The following is a 27,743-nucleotide window of genomic DNA, read 5'->3' as shown; positions in this document are numbered from 1 at the left end:
GAATCCAGGCTGGGGCAGGGAACAGTTTAAGGATTTGAATTTCATAAAAAGCAGACTTTCCTGATCTACCAGATGACCCGCCGACATGTCGTAAAAATACCCCCGCTAATACCAATACACCAGTCCTGTATGAGACAGCTCTAGCATGTATTCAATATGGACGGTGGGTGTTAGCGCCAAAGTGGTGACATGTGGAGGTGTAGGACTACTGGGCCTTGGGATAGGCTGCCCCCGAGATATAGGCCCTGAAGCCTTTGCCCAGAGTCGGACACGGAAAAAAAAAAAAAAAAAAAAAAAAATTTGACTTTTCGAACTTCCGAGGCTAAATATCGCCTTTATTTACTACTTCATTGCCAATTGTCCATCCTGAGGCTGAATAAAATCGTCCCACTTGACAATAGTATAATAGAAATTACCTCCTCAGTCTGAAAAGTTTAATGGAGGCTGATTCTAACCCCCTGGCTACATAGCGTCTCGAAATCCGAATAAAATCGTATGAGGGGTTGAAGAGGGCGTCGCGAGGCCAGGGCGGCGGTACAGTGCCCGTGGTGTGGGAATTTTGTAAAGTACTTGTTTACTTGCTTTACTGTCTGTATCTGTATTTATCTTATAACTTTATACGGCTGTATTTATTTGTTATATGCTTTTGTCTCAATCTATCTATCTACACTATCTCTCTAGATAAATTGATGCAGATGTAAGTATTTAATTTGCTACCTACAGTATCGGTATTTGTATAATATATCTTTTTGTGTCTGTATGCCTGTCTGTTTATCTCTATAGGCTGTATCTGCCTAGGTTTATACAATAGTGCCTGACTCCATCCCGTAAAAGCTGCCCTCGACAAAAATACCTTTAACCATTTCATCCCTAAGGTTAGGAGAGCCATACAATAGTGAGGGTTTATAAAGGCCATGTCTGACACCTTCAGTCCCAAGAGTCCATCTAAAGCTGAAAAGAAGTATAGAGATAACGAAAATAAAATAAGACAGACAATCATAGTGGGGTACATAAGCCTCCTCACTCGCAGAGTCTTGTGTCACCAACGCATATTATGACCTGAATATATTCGTTTGTAGGCAGCAACAACAGACAGACGGACATGTTACTGTACTTGTAGGATAACCATCTCTTTCAGTAGCTATATTTCCATAGTATATCATATCAGCAACAGTGTATAATCTCGGTGAAGCGTTATTTGAACTGAATATGATCATCTACTGGCAGCAAGAGTAAAGTAGAATATCCACAGTTAATGTCTGAGGGAAATTGTAATAAACTTTTTGCTGTAAGCTGAATAAGATCGTCTGTAGGTACCAGGTAGCAGCAATATTTTATAAAGTTAGTCTATGATTCTGAAGTGGGTAAACCAGCGTTCCATTAGATCCTTTAAGGTGGCTTCATTTGTGTGTTTTGAAAGCTGAATAAAATCGTCTGAGTACAGACTACAGTGTAACACGTCATCCTATTGAAAACGACTTTTTCCACTAGGTATATGAAGGCTGTTTCATAATCTGTATATCTGACCCAAAAGTACGCAGAATGCTATCATCGGGGCATTTATCATTATCATCATCATCATCATCATCACGTCTCTTTTTCCTTCCTGGAGGTGGGGTGAGGTAGGATACGGAAAGCAGTAATAAGGAATGATTACGATAGCTGGAGAACTAATCAAACTCATGGTCACTGAAACGAGCCACACACCCATTCATTCATCAGTCAAGTTCCTGGAATCCTGACTCCACCTGAGAGGCACACCTATCCACACGTAATTAGCACACAGTCAGGCGATTGTCAGATTAAAAATGGGGCACCAAACCGCGTTCATACACTCCTAACATATTTCATCAAACCTGCTCGAATCCTTGTCAGTTCCATAGCCTCGTAAGCGTCCACACCTTTCTTTCTCACATACTCGTTAACTATATCTATTGACGTTCACCTTGGTCTACCACGCTTTTTCCCACCTTCAAATTCACTCACATAATTAATAGGCTATCCTCTTCTATCTATCATTTATAAGACTATACCATCTAAGCACACTCTCCTCAACTCGGTCCACGGATTTTCTTGCTCCCCATCTCCCACTAATCACACAACTTCCCATCCTCTCCATTCTCTTCACACCACACGTGTTTCCCAAGACGTCTCTCTTCACCGCTGTAACTCCTGGCTTTTCATTTTCATGTCACCAGCCTCGCTCCCGTGTGTTAGTGCGGGTACTAATACGCTTTCGTGCAGTTCTAATACAATTGCCACGCTGGACAGAGGAAGACTAAATTGCAGCCTGCCGTGCTGCTGACAAAAAAAAAAAAGTCTGTTGGATTAAATGTATTAAGGCATTTTCACTTGGTCATTGTTATAATTTCACTTTTTAACATTTAGGCTGTTCATATACGTCAGAAATATGCTAATTCCGTGTCAGTTGTCATGCTTTATGTTTATTAAATTCAAGGAGGTATGAAAAAATATTTATGTCCAGTGTGTGTGTGTGTGTGTGTGTGTGTGTGTGTGTGTGTGTGTGTCTGCGGTGTACTGTAATGTGTGGTGTGGTGAAGTGTCGTGTACAGTGTAGTGTGGCATACCGTAGTGTAGTGTAGCGTAGTGTAGTGTAGTGAGGTGTAACGTTGTTTAGCGCAGTGCAGTGTAGTGTGTTGTAGTGTAGTGAAGTGTGGCATTGTTTAGTGTAGTGTAGTGTAGTGTAGTGGTGCAGTGCATTGTGATGTGTAGTGTAGTGTTGCGTACTAGCAGTGCAGTGTAGTGTAGCCTGATGTAGTGTACCGAAGTGTAGCATAATGTAGTGTAGTGTTGTGTAGTGTACAGTGGTGTAGTGTTGTGTCGTATACCGTGGTGTAGTGTAGCGTACCGTGGTGCAGTGTTGTGTAGTGTAGCTTAAAGTAGTGTACCGTGGTGTAGTGTAGTGTGGTGAAGGTATCGTGGCGAGGGGCAGTCTCCCATATTTCCCTAGTAATATAACCATGGGTAAGATCCTACTAATAATCTCCGCCACTTTATAGTATTTTCAGATCCGGCGTACAGTACATTGCGTTTGACTCCTTTGTATATTATTTTCAACGCCTTCTGTGTTGTTATCAACGCCTTCTGTGTTATTTTCAACGCCTTCTGTGTTATTTTCAACATCGTCTGTGTTATTTTCAACTCCTGTGTTATTTTCAGCGCCTTCTGTGTTATTTTCAGCGCCTTCTGTGTTATTTTCAGCACCTGTGTTATTTTCAGCGCCTTCTGTGTTATTTGTAACGCCTTCTGTGTTATTTTCAATGCCTCTTCTGTTATTTTTAGCGCCTTCTGTGTTATATTCAGCACCTCTGTTATTTTCAACGCCTCTTTGTTATTCTCAACGCCTCCTGTGTTATTTTCAATGCCTTTTTGTTGTTTTCAACGTCTTCTGTGTTATTTTCAGCGCTTTCAGTGTCATTTTCAGCGCTTTCAGTGTTATTTTCAGCGCCTTCTGTGTTATGTTCAACGTCGTCTGTGTTATTTTCAACGCCTTCTGTGTTATTTAGAACGCCACTGCATAGTATATTCAGCGCCTTCGTTCATTACTGTCAATGATTCAAATACCATTTTCAACACCCTAGTATAATAGCTTCATCGTCTTTGTGTATCTTCAGTGTCTTAGTATTATTTTAGGCTTCTTCGTATATTACTTTCAGAAATTCGCCTTCATCTTTCCAACGCCTGGGTATATCTTCAAACGACATTATATTGCAGCACAAAATCGACAGTGCATTAATTTTCTTCCATATATCCTGAAATTAGGGACCTTGATTTCCACTAGACTTCTGTGAGTCGTCTTCCAGGGGACAGTATGATTTGAGCAGGAAAAGATGATCGTCTCTTTATTATCTATTTAATTCTTCTCTCGCCTCAGCCACCCACCAACAGCACTGAACCTGTCTTCTTTTCCACGTGCTCAGTCGACATTAATGTTTGATGATAAGAATTGTACCTTCCTCCTCCTCCTCCTCCTCGTTCTTGTTCTTCTTCTTCTTCTTCTTCTTTCTTATGATTTTTTTTTCCGCAGCAGCAGCACTAAAATCAGCCCATCCTCTCTTCTCTAGGCCCAGTCAGCACTGATCTCCGACGCGGTGAGGGTGGTTGCTGAGGCGCTGACCACACTACTAAAGCACAAGAAAGTGGACGTGTTTGGTGAGTCTCCTGGGCTGGGGGCGCCGCGGATCATCAGCTGCCACAGTAATGACGCTGATCAGAGCGTCTGGGAGCACGGCGAGAAGATCACCAGGCACTTGAGGAAGGTGAGTCCAGGAGTAGGTGTCAGGGTGGGGTATTAGGGTGCAAGGGTGAAGTATTAGGGTGCCAGGGTGGAGTATATGGGTGTCAGGTGTATGGGTTATTAGGGTGTCAGGGTGGGGTATTAGGATGCCAGGGTGGAGTATTTGGGTGCCAGGGTGGGGTATTTGGGTGCCAGGGTGGAGTAATTAGGGTGCCAGGGTGGAGTATTAGGTGTCAGGGTGGGGTATTAGGGTGTCAGGGTGGGGCATTAGGGTGTTAGGGTGGAGTATTAGGGTGTTAGGGTGGAGTATTAGGGCGCCAGGGTGGAGTACTGGGGTGCCAGTGTGGAGTACTGGGGTGCCAGGGTGGAGTATTAGGGTGCCAGGGTGGAGTATTAGTGCCAGGGTGGAGTATTAGGGTGCCAGGGTGGAGTATTAGGGTGCCAGGGTGGAGTACTGGGGTGCCAGGGTGGAGTATTAGTGTGCCAGGGTGGAGTATAAGGGTGCCAGGGTGGAGTATTAGGGTGCCAGGGTGGAGTATTAGGGTGCCAGGGTGGAGTATTAGGGTGCCAGGGTGGAGTATTAGGGTGCCAGGGTGGAGTACTGGGGTGCCAGGGTGGAGTATTAGTGTGCCAGGGTGGAGTATAAGGGTGCCAGGGTTGAGTATTAGGGTGCCAGGGTGGGGCATTTGGGTGCCAGGGTACAGTATTTGGGTGCCAGGGTGAAGTATTTGGGTGCCAAGGTGAAGTATTGGGGTGCCAGGGTGGAATATTAGGGTGCCAGGGAGGAGTATTAGTGTGCCAGGGTGGAGTATAAGTGTCAAGAACGTCAATTAGGGTGTCACGATATAGGATTAGATGTCAGTGTGGCATAATGTGGTGTTAGGATGGACTTGGAGAAGATGTCAAGAGTGAATTAAAATAAAAAAGACCACCAGGGACTTGAGGAAGGTGGATGAGTAGTTAGATGTGCATTGTAGAGATGTTAGGGTGCTAGAGAAGAGGAAAAATAATTCCTTAGGGTGGAGTATTATGGTAACCGGAGGCTGTTGTTGTTTTTTGTTGTTGTTGTTGTTGCTTAACCCTGGACCTCCTGACCATGTGTACCCGTCGACCACAGGTAAACAACCGCCCCTATAAGGTTGTCCTATAGGTTCCGAACACCGTTGATATTATGTCTGTGTTTTAGTGTGGCATGTGCTGTGCAGTGCTTCATTATGTGTGTTTCGTTGTTTGGGTTTAGTGTATAAACGAGGCACATGTCGTCTGTGATTATACCCAACCCAAATCTAAACTGGTATCTGAGGAGGGCTGAGTGATGTCCTGCTTTAAGCCTAGCCAGGGGAACTCGACCAGCTCTGTTTAAGGACACCTCTGGTGGGTGGACGACAGGAGGTGTGGCACGTAGTAGTGTGGTCCGATCGGGGTGTTGTTTTGCCCTCCTCGTGAGGTGGGTAGGTAGGTGTTTCTTCAGTGATAGTGTGGGAATGTCTGTGGTAGGTTGTGTTAGCTTGTAGTGTTAAGTGTCAGGGTGGGATAGTAGAGTGTTAAGAAGGATGGGTGTGGTGTCTGGGTGTAAAGCTAGGGTGTGTGGAATATTAGGGTGTCCAGTTGTAAAATAAGGTTGTCATTGTGGAATGTTAGGGTGTCAGGTTGTGGAATTCTGCTGTCAGCGTGGAATATACAATAAAGGTGTTAGGATGTAACATTACGTTGTAGTATGCAATATTAGGGTGTCAGGATGTAGAATCATGTTGTAGTATGGAATATTAGGGTGTCAGGATGTAGAATTATGTTGTAGTATGGAATATTAGGGTGTCAGGGTGTAGAATTATGTTGTAGTATGGAATATTAGGGTGTCAGGGTGGGCCTGGGGTAAGGTGTCAAGAATAAATAAAGACCATGCCAGACACTTGAGGGAGATGTGTAATGTGTTATGGTGGCACTGTGGACATGTTATGGTGCTAAAGAGGGTAACTATTGCACTGTACCCTATTTTACCATAACATGCCAGATTTTCGTCTTGTTGCGACTTATTTAACGTAGCTGAATGGCAGAAAAAGATATTGCTGAAGTTCTACATCCTCTCCCCAGCACTGCTTCCTGACTGGCATCATATTCTAGTGTTAATCTATTGTTACAGGTCAGCATTCAAGGTGGAGAGATGGCAGTTTTAGGTTAAGTTAGGGTAAAAAGAGTATAAGTGGAATATTAGGGTACAAAAAGTTCATAGCCATAGTTCATTTGCCTTCATATAGCACAGATTTTCACGTAGCTCATTGGCAGAAAAGACACGGCTTGACCTCCTGCTATTCTGTCTTTGCCTTTAACTCATAAAATAGTTTTGTTAGTTACAAACCTTCTCTATAACAAATAGCCTGGAAAAAACCGGCAAGTGTGCTGCTGTTTGTTTTTCTTTGTAAGAGGTTTAGGGGGACAGGGTGAAGAAGTCGGCATCGAAAATTCTGTCGCCTATTAGAGTTCACTCCACCTGCTTTAAAAAGCAGTTAGATGAATCCACAGTAACTTAAACTTATCACTTTATTTGGCCACTTTTCAGTGTCATCTGTGTCAGTTGCTACAGCTTCACAGCAATGATTTCATAGACCGCGGAAAAAGTAGAAGCGGCAGGACTTTTGATGCTGAACGTACCTCTACCTCCAGACGTCATTGTTCAAATCAAGGAAAGTTTCTCAGATCGAGGGAGTGTCACTGCATCCTGGACAGAAGTGTTATGAGTCCATGGGGAGGCTGTACGTACAATAATATCCTTGAGTAAGCGAGGGAAGGCACTGGTATGGCAGCGGCGGTAGGGTGCTTAGCGGATGAGGTGTGCAGCAGGTTTATGGGAATATGACACAGACAGCAGCAGGGTGAGCTGAGGCATGGGGGTGGTGGTGCACTGTTAAACGCACATCACTATGTTAACGAGAGAGAGAGAGAGAGAGAGAGAGAGAGGTGGAGTCTCGATTTGACACTGATACCGCTCAAGGGTCAAAATTCTCTCTCTCTCTCTCTCTCTCTCTCTCTCTCTCTCTCTCTCTCTGGAATTGAAAATCATAAAAAATAGCAAGATCAGTAAAATTAATAATATAATGACAAGCAGCAGCACTGGGATTTTAACACCCACGCCTTCCAGCTGGTCCAAGTGTCGAATATTTTACCTTGCCGTGTGACCTTGACCTTCGACAAATTACTCTAGAAATCTACTTGCTTCATCCTTGCCTAGCTTATATCCTTTCCACCAACTTGACTCAGATTAGGTCAGAACTGTTTGAGGTGACTTTGTCCTGTGAAGCAAACAGACTGTCAAACGGAAAAATTGTACATTATTTGTACAACACTTTTTTACAGTTTAACATAACGAATATTCATAACAGTTGTCAGCTCAGTTAAAAGCCATGTGTGTTCATACTGGAGGGTTAATTTGACTAGTAACTAAGGAGACTCACTGGTATCACATAGCTATAATTTATCAAAATTACACGCAGCCACGACTTAGTATTTCATTTGGGAGAGTGGACCAGTACAATTACATGAAAGCAATCCAGCAAATAAATTCGTTACCCGTACTAAGTGTTGGTGTGTGTTTCTTGCATTATCTTGGTATTGTTGGTGTGTTTCTTGCATTATCTTGGTATTGTTGGTGTGTTTCTTGCATTATCTTGGTATTGTTGGTGTGTTTCTTGCATTATCTTGGTATTGTTGGTGTGTTTCTTGCATTATCTTGGTATTGTTGGTGTGTGTTTCTTGCATTATCTTGGTATTGTTGGTGTGTTTCTTGCATTATCTTGGTATTGTTGGTGTGTTTCTTGCATTATCTTGGTATTGCTGGTGTGTTTCTTGCATTATCTTGGTATTGTTGGTGTGTTTCTTGCATTATCTTGGTATTGTTGTTGTGTTTCTTGCATTATCTTGGTATTGTTGTTGTGTTTCTTGCATTATCTTCGTATTGTTGTTGTGTTTCTTGCATTATCTTGGTATTGTTGTTGTGTTTCTTGCATTATCTTGGTATTGTTGTTGTGTTTCTTGCATTATCTTGGTATTGTTGTTGTGTTTCTTGCATTATCTTGGTATTGTTGTTGTGTTTCTTGCATTATCTTGGTATTGTTGTTGTGTTTCTTGCATTATCTTGGTATTGTTGTTGTGTTTCTTGCATTATCTTGGTATTGTTGTTGTGTTTCTTGCATTATCTTGGTATTGTTGTTGTTGTTGTGTTTCTTGCATTATCTTGGTATTGTTGGTGTGTTTCTTGCATTATCTTGGTATTGTTGTTGTGTTTCTTGCATTATCTTGGTATTGTTGGTGTGTTTCTTGCATTATCTTGGTATTGTTGTTGTCGGTGTGTTTCTTGCATTATCTTGGTATTGTTGGTGTGTTTCTTGCATTATCTTGGTATTGTTGTTGTGTTTCTTGCATTATCTTGGTATTGTTGGTGTGTTTCTTGCATTATCTTGGTATTGTTGTTGGTGTGTTTCTTGCATTATCTTGGTATTATTCTTTTGTTTTCTTGCATTATCTTGGTATTGTTGGTGTGTTTCTTGCATTATCTTGGTATTGTTGTTGTGTTTCTTGCATTATCTTGGTATTGTTGGTGTGTTTCTTGCATTATCTTGGTATTGTTGTTGTGTTTCTTGCATTATCTTGGTATTGTTGGTGTGTTTCTTGCATTATCTTGGTATTGTTGTTGTGTTTCTTGCATTATCTTGGTATTGTTGATGTGTTTCTTGCATTATCTTGGTATTGTTGGTGTGTTTCTTGCATTATCTTGGTATTGTTGTTGTTGTTGTGTTTCTTGCATTATCTTGGTATTGTTGGTGTGTTTCTTGCATTATCTTGGTATTGTTGTTGTGTTTCTTGCATTATCTTGGTATTGTTGGTGTGTTTCTTGCATTATCTTGGTATTGTTGTTGTCGGTGTGTTTCTTGCATTATCTTGGTATTGTTGTTGTGTTTCTTGCATTATCTTGGTATTGTTGTTGTGTTTCTTGCATTATCTTGGTATTGTTGTTGTTGTTGTGTTTCTTGCATTATCTTGGTATTGTTGTTGGTGTGTTTCTTGCATTATCTTGGTATTATTCTTTTGTTTTCTTGCATTATCTTGGTATTGTTGGTGTGTTTCTTGCATTATCTTGGTATTGTTGTTGTGTTTCTTGCATTATCTTGGTATTGTTGGTGTGTTTCTTGCATTATCTTGGTATTGTTGTTGTGTTTCTTGCATTATCTTGGTATTGTTGGTGTGTTTCTTGCATTATCTTGGTATTGTTGTTGTGTTTCTTGCATTATCTTGGTATTGTTGATGTGTTTCTTGCATTATCTTGGTATTGTTGGTGTGTTTCTTGCATTATCTTGGTATTGTTGTTGTGTTTCTTGCATTATCTTGGTATTGTTGTTGTGTTTCTTGCATTATCTTGGTATTGTTGGTGTGTTTCTTGCATTATCTTGGTATTGTTGTTGTGTTTCTTGCATTATCTTGGTATTGTTGGTGTGTTTCTTGCATTATCTTGGTATTGTTGGTGTGTTTCTTGCATTATCTTGGTGTTGTTGTTGCAGGTTGAGATGGAGGGACTGACAGGCAACATCAGCTTCACGGACGAGGGTAAGAGGAAGCTGTACTCACTGGACGTGGTGGAAATGACACTCAACAGCGAGACGGTCAAAGTGAGTGTCGAATTTATCTTATATAGTGCTTTATCGTTTATCTTTCTCGTCGTTCATTTCTTAATTTTCGCTCTCTTTCGTTGGAGATGATCTTAAACACCGAGATCGTCAAAGGGATGTAGTGAGTGTTTAGTTTCTCTCTCTCTCTCTCTCTCTCTCTCGACCTGCAACACAGGGACCGTCAAAGTGAGGATTAGCGTCTTCAGTTCAATACCTTGCGTTTTAATTTTCTCCACATTACGCCAAACGATTGTTGTCAGTACGGAGTGAGAGAGACAACAGTAATTATGGCCAGCATCTCCAGTTCTCATATTTCCGTTCTGTGTACTATTTTTGCATCCCGTGCCAAGTTTGATTTTCCAAGGATATCATTCTTATTTTCTACTCTAACTTAACTTATCCCAACCTAACCCCACCTGACATTACCTAACTGACCGTCAAACCTACCAGTTACTAAACTTAACCACACTGGCCGACAGACTAACCTAACGTGATACAAAGAAAACAATCCTGACCAAACCTTGAATTTTCTAGATAAGGAAACGTGCAACAACAGTACACAGAATGGAAATCACCGTCCAAAAAGTCTCTCATAAGTTTAATAAAGTCGCCTAGACGTATCAGGAATAAAAAATACGTCATCATAATGAAGGGATGGTGTTGGAGAGGGATACCTTCATGTGGTGGCACCGATATGACTGGTCGGGTAAGCTGCCTGGCTGTACAAACGTCCCTCAAGTACGTCACCCGAAAGGAGGAGGATGGACGGTCTTTAACTACTGCTAAGGAAGAGGGTCATTAATATAATATTATCTCCCTTTTCGTATCTCTTATTTCATTACCGCTCATATTTCTCGTTATCTCTCATGTATCCTTTTTAACTCCTCGAGTATGTAAATGACAGACGACCCTTTACTCAGATGTGTGTGTGTGTGTGTGTGTGTGTGTGTGTGTGTGTGTGTGTGTGTGTGTGTGTGTGTGTGTGTGTGTGTGTGTGTGTGTGTGTGTGTGATACTCTAAAGTGGCCATGGGTGAGAACATAACGGCAATATTATGAGGAGCGGGGGAAGGAGAGGATCAAGTGAGGCTTATATAGGGACACATAAAGGATGGATTGTTGGTGGAAGGAAAAGTGGAAAGGAGGAGGAAAACGAGGTTGAGGGGAGAAGAGAAGAAAGGAAAAGGAGGAAAAGAAAGGGAGAGAAGAGGAGGAAAGAGAGGTAGAGAAGAGGGAAAACAGAGAGATAGAGACAGAGACAGACAGACAGACAGAAAGAAAGAACGAGAGAGAGAGAGAGAGAGAGGGGGGGGGTAAAGGGGAGACGTGAACTGAAAATGGGTGGTAAAGAGGAAAAGGAGGGAAGAGAGGATCAGAGACGACTGTGATGTTGGCACATGAGGTGGAGAGAGAGAGAGAGAGAGAGAGAGAGAGAGAGAGAGAGAGAGAGAGAGAGAGGAAAAACGGTGAAGAGAAAAGGGAAAAGGGGGGAGGTAAGGAGAGTAGAATAAGACAATCTACACATCTGGTGGCAGCATCCACCCTAACCGTATCTACCACCCCAACGCAACAGAAGGTGTCGTTTGTTTTTAGACACCCCTTAGACCTACCACAAATGAACACCGCACGCACCTCAAACACACTCCAGACACACCAGACCACCTCCCACATTCCCCGCCCCTCAACACACACTCCGTAAGTAAAGCTCAGAAAACTCTGCGGTTCCGTCTTGCCAGGTTTCATTATTCAAAACGTAGGGTGACAGTAATAGTTTGGGACACACTGAATTTGGCCGTCCCTGTGGGTTCGGCAAAAGGAGGAGGAGGAGGAAACGAGGATGAGGAAGTGGAAAGGAAAAGAAAAGACACAAGAATTAAATTGAACGGTCAGAATAAGAAGGTAGGTAAGGGGGAGAAGAGAAGAATTAATAACGAGGAGGAGGAGCAGGAAGAGGAAGACAAAAAGAGCAAAGAAACTAGGATGAGAGATGGAGACGAATGATATGAAGGAGAAGCCAAGGAGGAAAAGTGAAGGTGGGGAGGGTTTGAGATAAAGACATATGAGAGGGACGGCCCGAGGCTGTGGTGTACGTACAGGGGGAAACAAGAGTAGGAGAAGCAAGGGGTCACAAGAAAGAAGAAGAAAGAGGAGAAAAGAGAAGGAAGGGGTCACAAGAAGGAAGAATAATCAGAGAAATAAAGACTGACTGACAAGAAGAAAGAGGAAAAACAAGAAGAAAGGAGAAGCCATGGGAAGTGAAAGAAAGAAGAGAGGAAAAGGAAGAGGATAAAGAAGGGAAATGAAAAGAAAAGGAAGAAGAGCAAAACGAAGCGGAAGAAGAACAGAAACGAACACGGAAGACTGAGGTGGTTCCAGGCTGTGGTGTATATTCGGAACAAGAGTGAACAAGGCGAGGTGAAGATGGAAGACGAAACAAAGAGGAAAGAAACGAGAGGGAAAAGGAGTAAAAATAAATAAATAATGAAAGTAGAGAAGATAAAAGAAAGTGAAAGAATGAACGGAGAGGAGAGACGAAAGTAAGAAATATGAAAGAGGGCTGAAACAAGAAGCAGAAGACGGGAGACAGGCGAAGGGAGAAAGAGGAGACACATGAAACTGAGGAAAAAGATGTAGGATTGTTTCGGCTTGTATGGATTCCTCAACTGGTCACTATTATATATATCAGCTTAGACGTGACCTCTCTGTTCCAAGCAAGGTTATAACGTTGCGCCTGGTCGAAGTCACTTCCGGCAGACACACTCCACCAAAACGTCTTCTCACACACTGGAGATGGTGGGAATCGGTGTAGAATCCTGTTGAAGGAATTTAGAGGTAGCGAACTGAAACTGAGCAGATTAAATCTCTCTTTATTGGCCACAGAAAGATACAACTGCGACACAGAGAGCTCTGAGTTAATACGTCCCTCTCGTTCTAATGATAAGTGCGTTCTGCTGTTAGCTGGCCGGCGTCCCCTCTGGGTGTGGCGCTGAGGTCAGCATATTCAGAGATGCCAAGCCTCACAGACAGCTGGGATTTATACATGAATAGAAGCATCATAACTTTACCATGTACATTATTGTCACGAATCAATTCGCGACATTTCCTTTTTGTGAGAAGCCACGAACTATTAGTGGAAAACTCACTGTGTATCGCTCAGTTAACCGTTTCTCTCTCCATTTCGGGGTATACTTTTCAAATAATTCGTCACTTTCAAAAGTGACCGATTTAATGCACGTCACTAAGTGCGCTACTGAGCGATACAATTGTTTCTTTATCGTTCGCCTCTGCTTGCATAAACCGTTAGCCACGCCTTCTTCCGGTGGCTCGTGCTTCCTGCCCATACATTATTTGAATTCAGTCTTGTGTTTGCTGTGACGGAGAAAGGGTCTGTGCTCAGAAGTGGAGAGGTCAGCTAGCACCCCAAGCTCCATTAGTACAGTTAATCCCAGCACTCCCACCTTAGTGGTGATACATAGCATTCATCGACTGGTATTTCTTTTGTGTATTTTGTAGTTTTAAGAGCTTAGTTAAGGTGTTTTTCCTAGGCGTAAGTATTTAGCTTCTGTGTGAGTGAGCGAGTGCGTCTCATTGATTTGATTTGAAATGTAATGTTAAATTTATTTTTGTAATTAATAAATTTAACAGTTCTATTTCTTGAGCTTAATGTAGAGTAAATCTTGTTTCATTTCTCCATAATTAAGCTTATTTTCCATATAGCTCCTAGCTTGCATAAACGTTTTACTATTCATAACTGGTACTTAGACCAGTCTTGTATTAACTTAAAATCCGTTGTGCCAGGAGTTAATGCATCAGCAAGAACCTGATGTTATTATTATTAGTATTAGTTATTTATTGTCAGGGGTGATGTAACTTTCTCCAGAGGCTAACAGTACAGTAAGTCAGCAATTGTGAGTAATTAGTCTCTGCTGTGTACTGTTGAGGAAGTTTATAAATTCTCGTTCTCAGAGAATCGTGCTAAGCCAACGTAAAGTAATCGTTGCTTGATGTAGCAAGACAACCATTGTCTCTGCTCTTCAATATTATTGAATATTATCAATTTAAATAATATTTAACCATTTATTTCAAAATTACCGTGATATTATAAAAACCCCGTGACAATTGGCGACCTCATTCCAGGATATTAACTCCTAGCTCTAAAGCTATTCACGAGATAGTGCTCACTCATTCATATTTAGGTATTTATCATTAAAGTTTATAGGCACAAGCTTACTGGTGTTTACCCTTAATTTAGCAAGTGAATTTTGCTTTATTAATCAATAGAATACTTAACTCTAGTTTATTTTTGGTAACGCCAGACAATTTTATTCGCTTCTGGGAAGTCGCCGTACCCATTGTGTTTATTATTGAGTCTTCCCAGTCATTTACATTTTTTATTTATTCTTTGCCAGTTAACTGGATAAGACTGGTCACCACTAGCTTGTGTCTGTACTCTTTACTTGTGTTTATTAGTATTCGTCGCTAAGCAGTCAGTACTCAATTTCGGTTTTGCTTAATAAATTAGCGCCATGGCTACCGCTGTATTTGTACAGGAAGCCAAAGATATGGGTCTCACAGACCCAGAGAAAATACAGAGTTACGTTCTCTCACGGTTCAATTACGAGCAAGAACGTGAGAAAGATGCTCGTGAAGAGCGTAGGATTCAGCGCGAATACGAGCGAGAACAGCGTGAGGAACGTGAAAGAGAGCGTGCATATGAACAAGAGCAGCGTGAGAAAGAGCGCGAATACGAGCGGGAACAACGAGAACACGAACGTGCCGAGCGAGAAGCACGAGAAAAACATGAACTTGAAGTGCTGAAGCTCAAGCGAGATTCCTTGGCTTCAGACACGTCTGGTGCAGTTGGTCCAAGCTCCACGAGCGTTCCCCCTGCACATGTCCTGGCGACCCCACGCATCAAGCTTCCTTTATACAAGGAAAGCGAGCGAATCGAGCCGTACATTGCTTGTTTTGAGGACATGGCAGACTTATATCAACTGGATGAGGCAGCTAAGCGGCTTCAGTTTCTTAGCCTATTTGAGGGCCCTGCCCTCGATATTCTCCACAGAATTCGTGGAGACAATCTCACATATGAGATGATGAAAGCTGCACTCATTAAGGCGTATGGTCTCACAGTAGACGACGCCAAAGTTCAGTTCATGCGAGCTCGTCTCCAAGACAAGGAGACAGCTGTTCAGTTCCTTGATCGTCTCACAGCTTACTTAAATGAGTGGATGGAGAAAGATGAAACTCCTTCCACGCGTGAGGGATAATTGACCTTATGCTGCGTACACAGCTAGAGAGGTCGTGGCCTGCTGAGCTCATAGCACAGCTTAAGATCTGCCAGGTGAAAGATGCCAGCCAAATGGCAGAGAAGGCTGACGCATTCTTTACTGCATACGGGTATCAAGCTCGTAAGCAAAACACCTGGAGCAGAAAAGATACTGCCAAGTCTGGGAAGCCGTCTCAGACTGAATCCCAGCACCAAGGCCGTTCTCAGAGTAATGGTCAAGGTCCAAGCAAACCACAGAAGGACCAGGGGCAAAATACACAGCAGCCTGCTTGGAAGCGGTACAACAAGCACCCCAACCAGCAGCAGTTCCCCAAGCAGCAGCAGCAGCAATACAAGGACAAACCACGTAACCCTCAATCAGGTCAATTAGTGTATCGGAGGCAGGAGGCAAATGCAGCCTTCATTCCACAAGTACCCGGTGGTGCCATCTCTACCAGTACAGGTACTTCCCAACACTTCACAAGTCCCCCTCCGACCATGAACTCTCCTCAGACACCTAGTTCCCAGGGCGCCACGTTTGCTGCATCGGTTGTTCCGCAGTCTCATGAATGACTGGCTGCTACCTCCTCAGACCCTTCCACCAGCAACACTGCCTTTCTTGTTCAGCCAGGGTCTGTGGGAGGTGTTTCTGTAAATGTCCTGAGGGACAATGGTTCCTCAGGTTGCTCAGTTAAGCAGAGTTTAGTTCGGCCGGATGAGTATACAGGTCGACAGATCCAAGTTAGACTTATCGATGGATCAGTGAGATTGTTCCCTGAGGCACGTATCCAGGTGGCGTCTCCATTTTTCACTGGCTTGACAGCTGCAGTTGTCATGCCAGAACCTTTATTTGACCTCATCTTAGGCAACATACCTGGCATCAAAAATAGTTGTGCCGTAGATGTTGCTACTCAGACTTCGGCTGCTGCAATAACACGAGCCATGGCCAAGGCTCCAAATCGCGTCACTCCGTTGACCGTCGCAACGCCGCAAGATCTGATTCGTAGTCAAGATGTTGTCCAAGAGCAACAGACTGACTCGACACTTGCCTCAGTGCGCAAGAAGCTGGAGGGTAAAGTGATCAAGTATTCACGGGGAGGTCAAGCCAGGTTCCTTCGTAAACAAGGACGGCTCTACCGTGAGTCACGAACACCCGAGGGCGAGGTTCGACTGCAGTTTGTCGTTCCCGCCAAGTACCGCCCAGCAGTGTTACAATGGGGTCATTGTTCAGCCTCAGGAGGTCACATGGGCAAAAGGAAGACCCAGGGCCGTATCCGAGCTGACTTTTTCTGGCCAGGGATGGGACGAGACATAGACAGTTTTGTCCGTTCCTGCAGTGTGTGCCAAAGTATCACCACTGATCAGGGACATGTCCTTCCTGTGCCGTTCATAACCACACCTGTAATCTCTGAGTCAGTTGAGAGACAGGGTAGTGGTGAAGTGGGTGCAGACCTGATGTCTCGCCCATTGGCCCCGCAGGACACATTATGTCCAGGGCCTGTACATACATATTATGTACCGTAAGTTAAGGGGGAAGTTGAGAGGCGACTTGAGGCTATGGAAGACCCAAGTTTGCATAAGGATTCTCAGCTCCCCGATACTAATATAAGTACTGTAGGTTAAGGGGGAAGTTCGAGAGAGAACTCCGCAGAGGCGACTTGAGGCTATGGAAGACCCAAGTTTGCACGAGGATTCTCAGCTTCCCGATACTAATATAAGTATTATAGGTTAAGGGGGAAGTTCGAGAGAGAACTCCGCAGAGGCGACTTGAGGCTATGGAAGACCCAAGTTTGCACAAGGATTCTCAGCTTCCCGGTACTAATATAAGTATTGTATTGTAGGTTAAGGGGGAAGTTCGAGAGAGAACTCCGCAGAGGCGACTTGAGGCTATGGAAGACCCAAGTTTGCACGAGGATTCTCAGCTTCCCGATACTAATATAAGTATTATAGGTTAAGGGGGAAGTTCGAGAGAGAACTCCGCAGAGGTGACTTGAGGCTATAGAAGACCCAAGTTTGCACAAGGATTCTCAGCTCCCCGATACTAATATAAGTACTGTAGGTTAAGGGGGAAGTGAGAACTCTGCAGAGGCGACTTGAGGCTATGGAAGACCCAAGTTTGCACAAGGATTCTCAGCTTCCCGATATTAATATAAGAACTGTAGGTTAGGGCACAGGTTGAGGACCCGTGTGCAGTTCGAGGCTATGGAAGACCCGAGTTTGCACAAGGATTCTCAACTTGCCGACCATAATCGTGTGCTATAATTAATGGCGACCTCGAATGTACGTTGTAGCACTGACTGCTAGGCAGAGAGAGTAATTGTAACTTGATAAGAATTGTATCTCATTGACACTTTTGATGCTCCACCTCAATTGGTTTTGCAGGTTCAGCAATGGGTGTAGCAGTTTTGCTGTGCGGGCCAGCCGATCGTCTGCCGCACGCTGCCACCTCTTCTCCTCTGCCTTCGTCATCGCCATATATTATTTACTGTGTCATTTTACACGTAGGTACAGTTACACTGCAACTGTCACACCTACACTGTGTATTACATACATCACACTACACAACAATTAGTTGTCAGTGTAAATGTAGCGACTTTTCGCTCAGTTTGACCTGAGTACAGGATTTTCACCGTCGTCACGGAGTTTTTCCCTCAAGCTTGCTTCTATTAACGTAAATACGAGGTTTTTCGCTCACTGACGACTGCGACTTTCTCCTGTAGCAGGATAGCACACACACCACAGTGTGAATCTTGTGTGACTGAGTTAGGATTTATATGTATGTATATTGAAATCTTTCTTCTGAAGGAAGAAAGATTTAATTTTCATGGGGCGTAATGTCACGAATCAATTCGCGACATTTCCTTTTTGTGAGAAGCCACGAACTATTAGTGGAAAACTCACTGTGTATCGCTCAGTTAACCGTTTCTCTCTCCATTTCGGGGTATACTTTTCAAATAATTCGTCACTTTCAAAAGTGACTGATTTAATGCACGTCACTAAGTGCGCTACTGAGCGATACAATTGTTTCTTTATCGTTCGCCTCTGCTTGCATAAACCGTTAGCCACGCCTTCTTCCGGTGGCTCGTGCTTCCTGCCCATACATTATTTGAATTCAGTCTTGTGTTTGCTGTGACGGAGAAAGGGTCTGTGCTCAGAAGTGGAGAGGTCAGCTAGCACCCCAAGCTCCATTAGTACAGTTAATCCCAGCACTCCCACCTTAGTGGTGATACATAGCATTCATCGACTGGTATTTCTTTTGTGTATTTTGTAGTTTTAAGAGCTTAGTTAAGGTGTTTTTCCTAGGCGTAAGTATTTAGCTTCTGTGTGAGTGAGCGAGTGCATCTCATTGATTTGATTTGAAATGTAATGTTAAATTTATTTTTGTAATTAATAAATTTAACAGTTCTATTTCTTGAGCTTAATGTAGAGTAAATCTTGTTTCATTTCTCCATAATTAAGCTTATTTTCCATATAGCTCCTAGCTTGCATAAACGTTTTACTATTCATAACTGGTACTTAGACCAGTCTTGTATTAACTTAAAATCCGTTGTGCCAGGAGTTAATGCATCAGCAAGAACCTGATGTTATTATTATTAGTATTAGTTATTTATTGTCAGGGGTGATGTAACTTTCTCCAGAGGCTAACAGTACAGTAAGTCAGCAATTGTGAGTAATTAGTCTCTGCTGTGTACTGTTGAGGAAGTTTATAAATTCTCGTTCTCAGAGAATCGTGCTAAGCCAACGTAAAGTAATCGTTGCTTGATGTAGCAAGACAACCATTGTCTCTGCTCTTCAATATTATTGAATATTATCAATTTAAATAATATTTAACCATTTATTTCAAAATTACCGTGATATTATAAAAACCCCGTGACAATTATACACCTCAGTAAAGTAGTACTGATTACATTCAAGTATACCAACAAGGTAAATATTTTCCCCAAGACTTTATACATATATGCAATATATTTCTCTATCGCCTTCCCTTTACTCTAGTGTTTATGATAGAAAATGCTGGGCTCTGCAAGTCCTGATCGCTTATCCTTCCCAAGCCACACTTTACAGTGAAATGGTGTTTGGCTGCTTATCATTCACACTGTATTGCACATTGTTAATTATGAATAAACAACTTTGTATGTAATACGTTACAATAGTGTGAAACAACAGCTCGTCATGGGAAACAATATTGGCACCAGAACAGGATAAATAAGAAGAAAAGCAAAAGAAAAAAAAAAGATACAAAGGGAGGAAGACATGAGGAGGACCAGGGTTCAGGTGAAGACAAAAGTGTGTTGGTTCCCGACAATGGTGTTTGTACAGAGGGAAGGGGGACAGGAGGAGAAAGACACGGAAGAGGAAGAGGAAGAAAAAGAAGAATGAAAAAGAAGGAGAAGTGGGTCAGATGGGAAACAGAAGAAGAAAGAATAACGACAGTCCAGGAGGAGATGAAGAAATAGGAGAAACGAGAAGATAAGGGAAACGAAAGGATAAAATGGCTCTTAGAAGGGAAGAAGGAGAGAAGGATAAAGGAGAGAAGAGAAGAAAGGAAAGAAGAGAGAAGAAGGGGAGATGGGAGAGAAAAAAGAAGGGAGGCAAACGAAATACGAAGAAGAAGAAGAAGAAGAAAAGATGAGGTAGTTCCAGAGTGTGGTGTGTATGCATGAGGGGTCAAGAGCAGAAGAAAAAAATGAGGAAAAAACAAGATATGGGAAGAAAGAACAGAAGCAACGAAGATGAAGGGAAAAGAAGGCACAGGACAAAAGAAAGGAAAAAACGAAAAGGATGAGTAAACGAAGAAGGTAGACAAGAACGAAAAGGAAGACCAGGGAGGAGGAAAACGCTGGGTCCAGAGGAATTGCAAATATTTAGTTTGCATGTATTTATAAGAAAAATGAGTTAATAGAAGTTAAAATGTAAGGCCTCGTGATATACTCACTGTTGGGTGGAATTACACAAGCTTCTTCGATCTTTGCGGTATAGAAAATGCTTGTCCTGCAAGGGACGTGTTGGCTCCGTCGCAGGAACACAAAAGTGACCCAAGCAAGCTTCAGAGGACATCGTTACCTCTCTCTCTCTCTCTCTCTCTCTTTCATGCAAACGTACCCTAACTACTAAATCTAAATCCAGGCCATAACACGGTGCACTTTGCCACCCACATTTCACCAAACCACACCGTTGCAGGAGCACAAAAATGGCCAAGGCATCCCCACAGAGGGTATCAGTCAGGACCAAGATCGGAATGGCAGCTACTGGACTCCCTAGTGGGTGCGTGTGTACAGGTGCCTTTCAAAGCGTTTATCAGGGAAGGGAATTTTTTTTACATACATACGTACATATATCCATACCTACATACTTATACATACATACTTATACATACATACATCATGACCGGCAGTAGTATAGGTAACGCGAAATATTGTCATTATGTCTAGAATGCCTGACACACTGGTTCATTAAAGCATCATTTAGAGGTGAGGGTCTTTATTTTCTCAGACCGTGAAGTGGGCGAAATATTAATGCCTAAGATAATCAAGGATCTTATCTTTTAATGGGTCTTTGAGTAGCCCATGGCAACTGTTGATGTGGAGTAAGCGTATATCCTGAGATTTTGGAGAATGAAAAAAAGCTTATTGTGAAAGATTATGATGAAAAAAAAGGGAAGGGGCGGAATTACCAACGATTACTTGCAGGGAAAAATGTGAAGAGTAAAAGAATTGGGAAATAAAAGACAGTACGAAATATTATGGAACAGAAAAAAGTGGAATATGGTAAAAAAGTGCAGTGCAAGGGATTAGTGAAAGGGAAAAATGCTTAATACGGGAAAACGGCCGTAGGAAAAAAATATGCATACAAAAAAATAAAAACGCCACTGGGAAAAGGACGAAAGACTGTTGGATGAGATGAGATTAAAGTGAAAGTTGAAAGAATGCGTAGGGTGGTAGATAAAAAAAAAATGCAAGGTGAAATATAAAGAAAACTATGGAGGAAAGTTGAAGAATTGCGTAGGATACACGTTGGAAAAACAAATCCTAACGTGAAAACTTTTTGATGGGGGACACGAGAAGTACAAAAGACCTTGGTGAAAAATTTCTTGTACTAGACCATCGTAGTAGTAAAAATAGGAAGAGCAGACGAGGATAGTGGTGGAAAAATAGGAAGGACGAAAAATACGTGGATGAGGAACACCTAGCAGTGAGAGAGGGTAGATAGTACATCATGTTAAGGCATTTCAGTAGCTAACGTGGAAGGGATGCTGGGGAAAATTGCACAAAGTGATATATGGAGCTGTGTTGCACGTAGGAGGACTGTTGAGACTTTGGGAACGGATTTTCAAGAATGCTGAGGAGAGAGAGAGAGAGAGAGAGAGAATTTGTGGATTATTTCTACGTAACCTGTATTTTTTTTTACCTAACTAGATGGATGTCTTAACTAAAGTTTCACACCAAACGAAGACATGATGTTGGTGGTTCGTAGCTTTATTTTTATTTTATTTATTTTATTTTTTTATTTATTTATTTTATACACGAGTAACAGTGTCAGATCAAAAGTTTCCTTATGTACACACGATCAAAAAACTACCTTTACTACTATCCGTCTACATTTTGAAACCGTAAACGAAAAGTATGAAATTATTCTCCATTAACTACTCATAGTTGTACATGGCCAGTAATTTAATTAGTATGACATGAAGGAAGAATATGTAACATGTGAAATAAGCTGTCCATTCAAAAATATTGCCTAAAGAAAAAACGCGATAAGCAACAGCGTTCAGTGTGAAACCATCGGTCACCCGTATAAAGAAAGTTTTCGAAGCTCCGAACAACCTCCGTAACACTGAACGGTATGGCTTGGTGGATGTGTAACTCAGCCAGCGGTAGAATCAGAGAGTCAGCAAAATGTATGGATGATGAGTGAAACCATGAGCAATAATTTTGCCGCATTTCTTCACCAGCTGTGGCAATGGAAGGCGTTATGTGAAATTTTTATTTAATATGATAGCAATATGAAACACAGCACAAGAACATGAGAAAAGAGCGTACCGTCTGTCATCTGGGGAGGAGGGAGAAGTATCTAAGGCAGGACACAAAGCTGGCAGAGGATTGTCATCGTAGTCTTAATGATGGTTGCACCTGCTGAGAAATATGACTCCACGAAGAACGCCAGTATGAAAACATTACAGAGAATATATTTAGTAGGGAAAGATTGAAAAAAAAAGGTAAAACTTCTAGTATGAAAAAAATTATACTGAGAATATTAGTATATATATATGACTAAAAAAAAGGATAGCGTCAGTTATGAATAAACTATACTGAGGATGTGATTAGTATGAAAAGATTTTAAAAACGTAAAACGCCTAGTACAAGTGAATTACAATGATGATATTGAGTACTGTGAATAAAATTGAGGAAAAAACAACTGAAACTCCTAATATTAATAACTTATACTGAGAATGAGTAGTTTGATAAGATAGAAGATAGGTAAAACTCCTAGTATGAATAAATTACACTGAGATAGAGTAGAATGGTGCAAATTAATGAAATGGAAAGTATGAAATGTTGAAAGAAAATGGTAAGGTCGAAATTTATCCATGAAAAATGCTAAATACGAGAAAGAAAAATGAAAATATTGCTGGCTGGAGACGGAAAGTGAAAAATCAATCGCACTTGTTTGCGAAAAGACAGTTTAAAAATACCTGTAACAGTACTAGTAATGAAATATATCATTGTAAAAAAATGTGGTAGATTCAGGGCCGCACTATCCGCTCAATATAGTATTACCATTAGCTGACCCTACACTGGATGACAAGCCACATGGTTTCCTGTACACTAGGAAACCATTTACTACGCTGGATGGTAATTATATAAAGAAATAGCTAGTAGTCTAGTGGGTTAAGACTCTTCAACCGGTTGTGGCCTGTGAGGGTTTACATCCGAGGGCTGGTATGGTAAGGTAAAGGGGCATGCGGTGTGAGGCGCTTAGCCACGGTAGTCATCTCTGTAACTTAGGCCGTTTAGCCTGTGATGGGTTTATTGCTCACATAATGTCAGTCAGAGGTTGACGGGTTACTCGCCTGTAATAACCTATCCCCGGGCCCCTACACTCCTGTTGTATCAATGAAAGAGTGGATGATGGATGAATGGGTGGATGAAAAGACTACAACTGAAAACGTGTGAAACATTGCTCGTTAAATGAGAAGTTGGAGTCAAGCAGAATTGGTGTGTACAGATAAGAAAACTGCTTATCACAGAGAGAGACATACTGTAAACACTTTGAATTCCAAGTGTATTTTAAAAAATGCATGATTTACAGAAATTAACAATGGGAAATACTGGCTGTTGAAGGCGGTAGAGACAGACCAGAAGCACAAGTTTGTGGAAGACGGTATAAACAGTGCAGTAGGTATAAAAAGGCTAGGTACGAAATATAACCTCACAAAAAAGAAAAAAAAAGATTTGGGAAGAAAAAATTGCAGAAGAAATATTGCTCGCTGGAGACAGAGGTGTAATAAAAAAAAAAAGTTAGAGACAAAAATACAAGGTACGAAGTATATCTACAAAAATGCCTGGTTTGAAAAGATTACAGGGGAAAATATTGCTCGTTGATGAGGTTGAGGGGGAACATCAGTAGCATAGGTGTGTGCAGTATAGTAGTATAGATATACTGTAGTTACTCGATGTGACTTATCGTTCAACGGAAAACGAAAGGAATGCAAAAGTTAAAGCAAAAAAAAAAAAAAAAATCTTATTGCACAAGATAATTAGATTAAATATGTGGAAAGGCTTCCCATTCAACACACACACACACACACCCACCCACCCACACACACACACACACACACACACACACACACACACACACACACACACACACACACACACACACACACACACACACACACACACACACACACACACACACACACTTTATTTTTTCAACTTTCGTGTCGTCCATAATCCGTTGGCTTCAGTCGCAGTTTTCCTTCGTTCCCCAGTCAGTTTCTCAGTTTCCCAGTATCTCTCATCAGTTTATTCCTGCTTTCCTCCCAAGGCCCCCCTTCCCTCCCGTGTCTCCTACTCAACCTCTCGGGGCGGTAGGAGAGGGGACAGGAAGGCATCTCACACAGGCACCAACTTTCTGTGTCGTCTTCGTGTCCGCCACTCCCTAAGCACGCTTCATTAGCGACATCAAAGGCCGGACTTCCAGCCTCTTCCTTCTCCCCCTTCGCCTTCCTGCCTTCTCTTTACCTATCTCCCCCTCCCTCCTTCCATCTTCTTTCCCTCCCTACCGCCCTCTCTGTGCCCTCCCTCCGTCCCTTCCTACATCCTCCTCCTCCCTCGTCTCTTCCGCTCTCCCTCACTCCCAGCCTCTTCTCCCTACCCATCTCTCCCCCTACCCATCCCCCCTTCCATCCATCTTCTCTTTCTCGCTCTTCTCTCCCTTCCTCTCTTTATTCGTCTCATCCTCTCTCCCTCTTTCCAACCTTCCTCTTCTCTCTCTTCCTCTTCTCTTTCTGCCTTCTCTCTCCCTCCGCCTTTCCTCCTCCATTGAAGTTTTCCATTAGCCTGTGATGCCTTGGTAGTCCAGCAGAGCAAGTAAACACAGGAGGTTTGGGGAGGCTCTTGCTTACCCTACTTTTGCTGTTTTGTACTGTAGTCTTGAAGGGTCTCTCTCTCTCTCTCTCTCTCTCTCTCTCTCTCTCTCTCTATGATCAAGAGACGTCAATTAAAATACGTAGGATTTCCAACTTGTGTCCTTTGATGTTTCTTTTTCAGGATTTGCGTCAGAGCCAAGACGCTGAATGTCAAGTTCTTCAGTGCCATCCCTTTCCCCATTTTCTTATTAGCAGGATTATTCAGATTTCATTCAGGGTTATTCAGGTGTTAAGGCTCTTATTCAGGGCTTATTCAGGTGTTAGGGCTCTTATTCAGGGTTATTTAGGTGTTAGGACTCTTATTCAGGGTTATTCAGGTGTTAGAACTCTTATTCAGGTTATTCAGGTGTTAGGGCTCTTACTCAGAGTTATTCAGGTGTTAGGACTCTTATTCAGGGTTATTCAGGTGTTAGAACTCTTATTCAGGCTTATTCAGGTGTTAGATTATTCAGTGATATTCAGGTGTCAGGGCTGTTATTCAGGGTTATTCAGGTGTTAGGGCTCTTATTCAGGGTTATTCAGGTGTTACGACTCTTATTCAGGGTTATTCAGGTGTTAGGGCTGTTATTCAGGGTTATTCAGGTGTTAGGGCTGTTATTCAGGGTTATTCAGGTGTTAGGGCTGTTATTCAGGGTTATTCAGGTGTTAGGGCTATTATTCAGGGTTATTCAGGTGTTACGACTCTTATTCAGGGCTTATTAGGTGTTAGACGCTTTATTCAGAGTTATTCAGGTGTTTGGGCTCATATTCAGGGTTATTCAGGTGTTAGAGAGCTTATTCAGTTGTTTTTGTTTTTATCCAGGTGTTAGGGCTTTTATTCAGGTTTAAGGGTCAGCCAAGAAACTGGTCTAGTATTTAGTAGAAAAGATATAAAATCAGGATCACATGGCAAGGTCAGTTGAAGAAATTCGTATCCGATCTAGACCAAACGTAGGGGAAATGTTCAGGGTAAGGCAAGGAGAAATAAGTTATATTTTGAGAGTAGTCAGTCAGATGTCAAGGTCACAGGGAAAGTCAAAGGTTATGGTCAGAGGGCAAGGTCAGCTCAAGCAGTGGCACCAAACTTGCTGGAAGCACTACGGGTCAGGCAAGATGGAAGTGGTTTGGTTTTGAGAGCAGTCAGGTAAAGGTCAGGGTCACAGGGCAGAGTCAAATGTCCGACCCATATACCAGTTGTTGGTGCTGGGCTGGTGGTGGTGTTCCAGTGTTCCTTCTTTTATTTTTTGAAACGGGCTTCTTATAGTTAAAACTGAACGTCTTTCTCTTCTTAATTATACCGTAAACACACACACACACACACACACACACACACACACACACACACACACACACACACACACACACACACACACACACACACACACACACACACAGAAATCTTTTACTGAAGAAACACAGACCCAACGAAACACACAAAACTCCGCCTCCACCACAATACCTACCACACCATCACAACCACCATACCATCTCTACCTCAAAAACTGTTAACCGAGGAATCACAAACCCAGGACTTGTAAAATAATACCACAGAGAATCACAAGGTCCTATCCACAACCGCACCGTTGTTAACCTACAGCACCAGACAAACACAAATTCTTCCACTGAAATACGTCGCAAAAGAATCACAGCCACGAAAAAACAGACTTGCTTCACAATACTACCTTACACACCACCACCACCACAGGCACCTTTACCTACCACATCACCAGGACCACAGGCACCTTTACCTACCACATCACCACCACCAGCACCACAGGCACCTTTACCTACCACATCACCACCACCACAGGCACCTTTACCTACCACATCACCACCACCACCACCACAGGCACCTTTACCTACCACATCAACACCACCACCACCACAGGCACCTTTACCTACCACATCAACACCACCACCACAGGCACCTTTACCTACCACATCACCACCACCACCACCACCACCACCACAGGCACCTTTACCTACCACATCAACACCACCACCACCACAGGCACCTTTACCTACCACATCATCACCACCACCACCACAACCACAGGCACCTCTACCTACCGCATCACCACCACCACCACAGGCACCTTTACCTACCACATCATCACCACCACCACCACAACCACAGGCACCTTTACCTACCGCATCACCACCACCACCACCACAGGCACCTTTACCTACCAGATCACCACCACCACCACCACAGGCACCTTTACCTACCACATCACCACCACCACCACCACAGGCACCTTTACCTACCACATCACCACCACCACAACCACAGGCACCTTTACCTACCACATCACCACCACCACCACCACCACCACCACCATAGGCACCTTTACCTACCGCATCACCTTCATCACCTCCACAGCCACCTTTCCCTACCACATCACCACCACCACCACCACAGGCACCTTTACCTACCACATCACCACCACCACCAGCACCACCACCACAGGCACCTTTACCTACCGCACCACCACCACCACCAGCACCACAACCACAGGCACCTTTACCTACCACAGCACCACCACCACCACCACCACCACCACCACAGCCACTTTTACCCACCACATCACCACCACCACTGCCACAGGCATCTTTGCCTACCCTATCACCACCACCACCCCAGGCGCCTGTACCTACCACATCACCACCACCACCACCACCACCACAGGCACCTTTACCTACCACAGCACCACCACCACCACCACAGGCATCTTTGCCTACCACACCACCACCACCACCACAGGCTCCTTTACCTACCACACCACCACCACCACCACCACCGCCACAGGCACATTTATTCTACCACAGCACCACATTGCCTTACCACACCACCACCACAACCACCACCACAGGCACAAAACCTTACCACACCACCACCACAACCACGACCACAGGCACATTACCTTACC

At 42.9% G+C, this 27,743-nt stretch overlaps 1 protein-coding gene across 1 annotated transcript in view; it reads left to right on the top strand.

The window, feature by feature from the left end:
- LOC145414462 (glutamate receptor 1-like) overlaps window positions 1-27,743 on the top strand; it is a 654,998-nt gene that overhangs the window by 268,170 nt on the left and 359,085 nt on the right. Inside the window, exons 7-8 of the mRNA XM_080284028.1 lie at window positions 4,086-4,280; window positions 9,808-9,915. Coding sequence (XP_080140154.1) covers window positions 4,086-4,280; window positions 9,808-9,915 — 303 coding nt within the window. The remainder of the gene's footprint in view (window positions 1-4,085; window positions 4,281-9,807; window positions 9,916-27,743) is intronic.

This window comes from Coenobita brevimanus, chromosome 1 (genome assembly GCF_032717465.1).
Source record: "Coenobita brevimanus isolate Jiangsu-jjx chromosome 1, ASM3271746v2, whole genome shotgun sequence".
NCBI classification, from domain to species: Eukaryota; Metazoa; Arthropoda; class Malacostraca; order Decapoda; family Coenobitidae; genus Coenobita; species Coenobita brevimanus.
The sequence above is the reverse complement of the archived record's forward strand: the minus strand, read 5'-3'. Positions and strand labels throughout refer to the sequence as shown.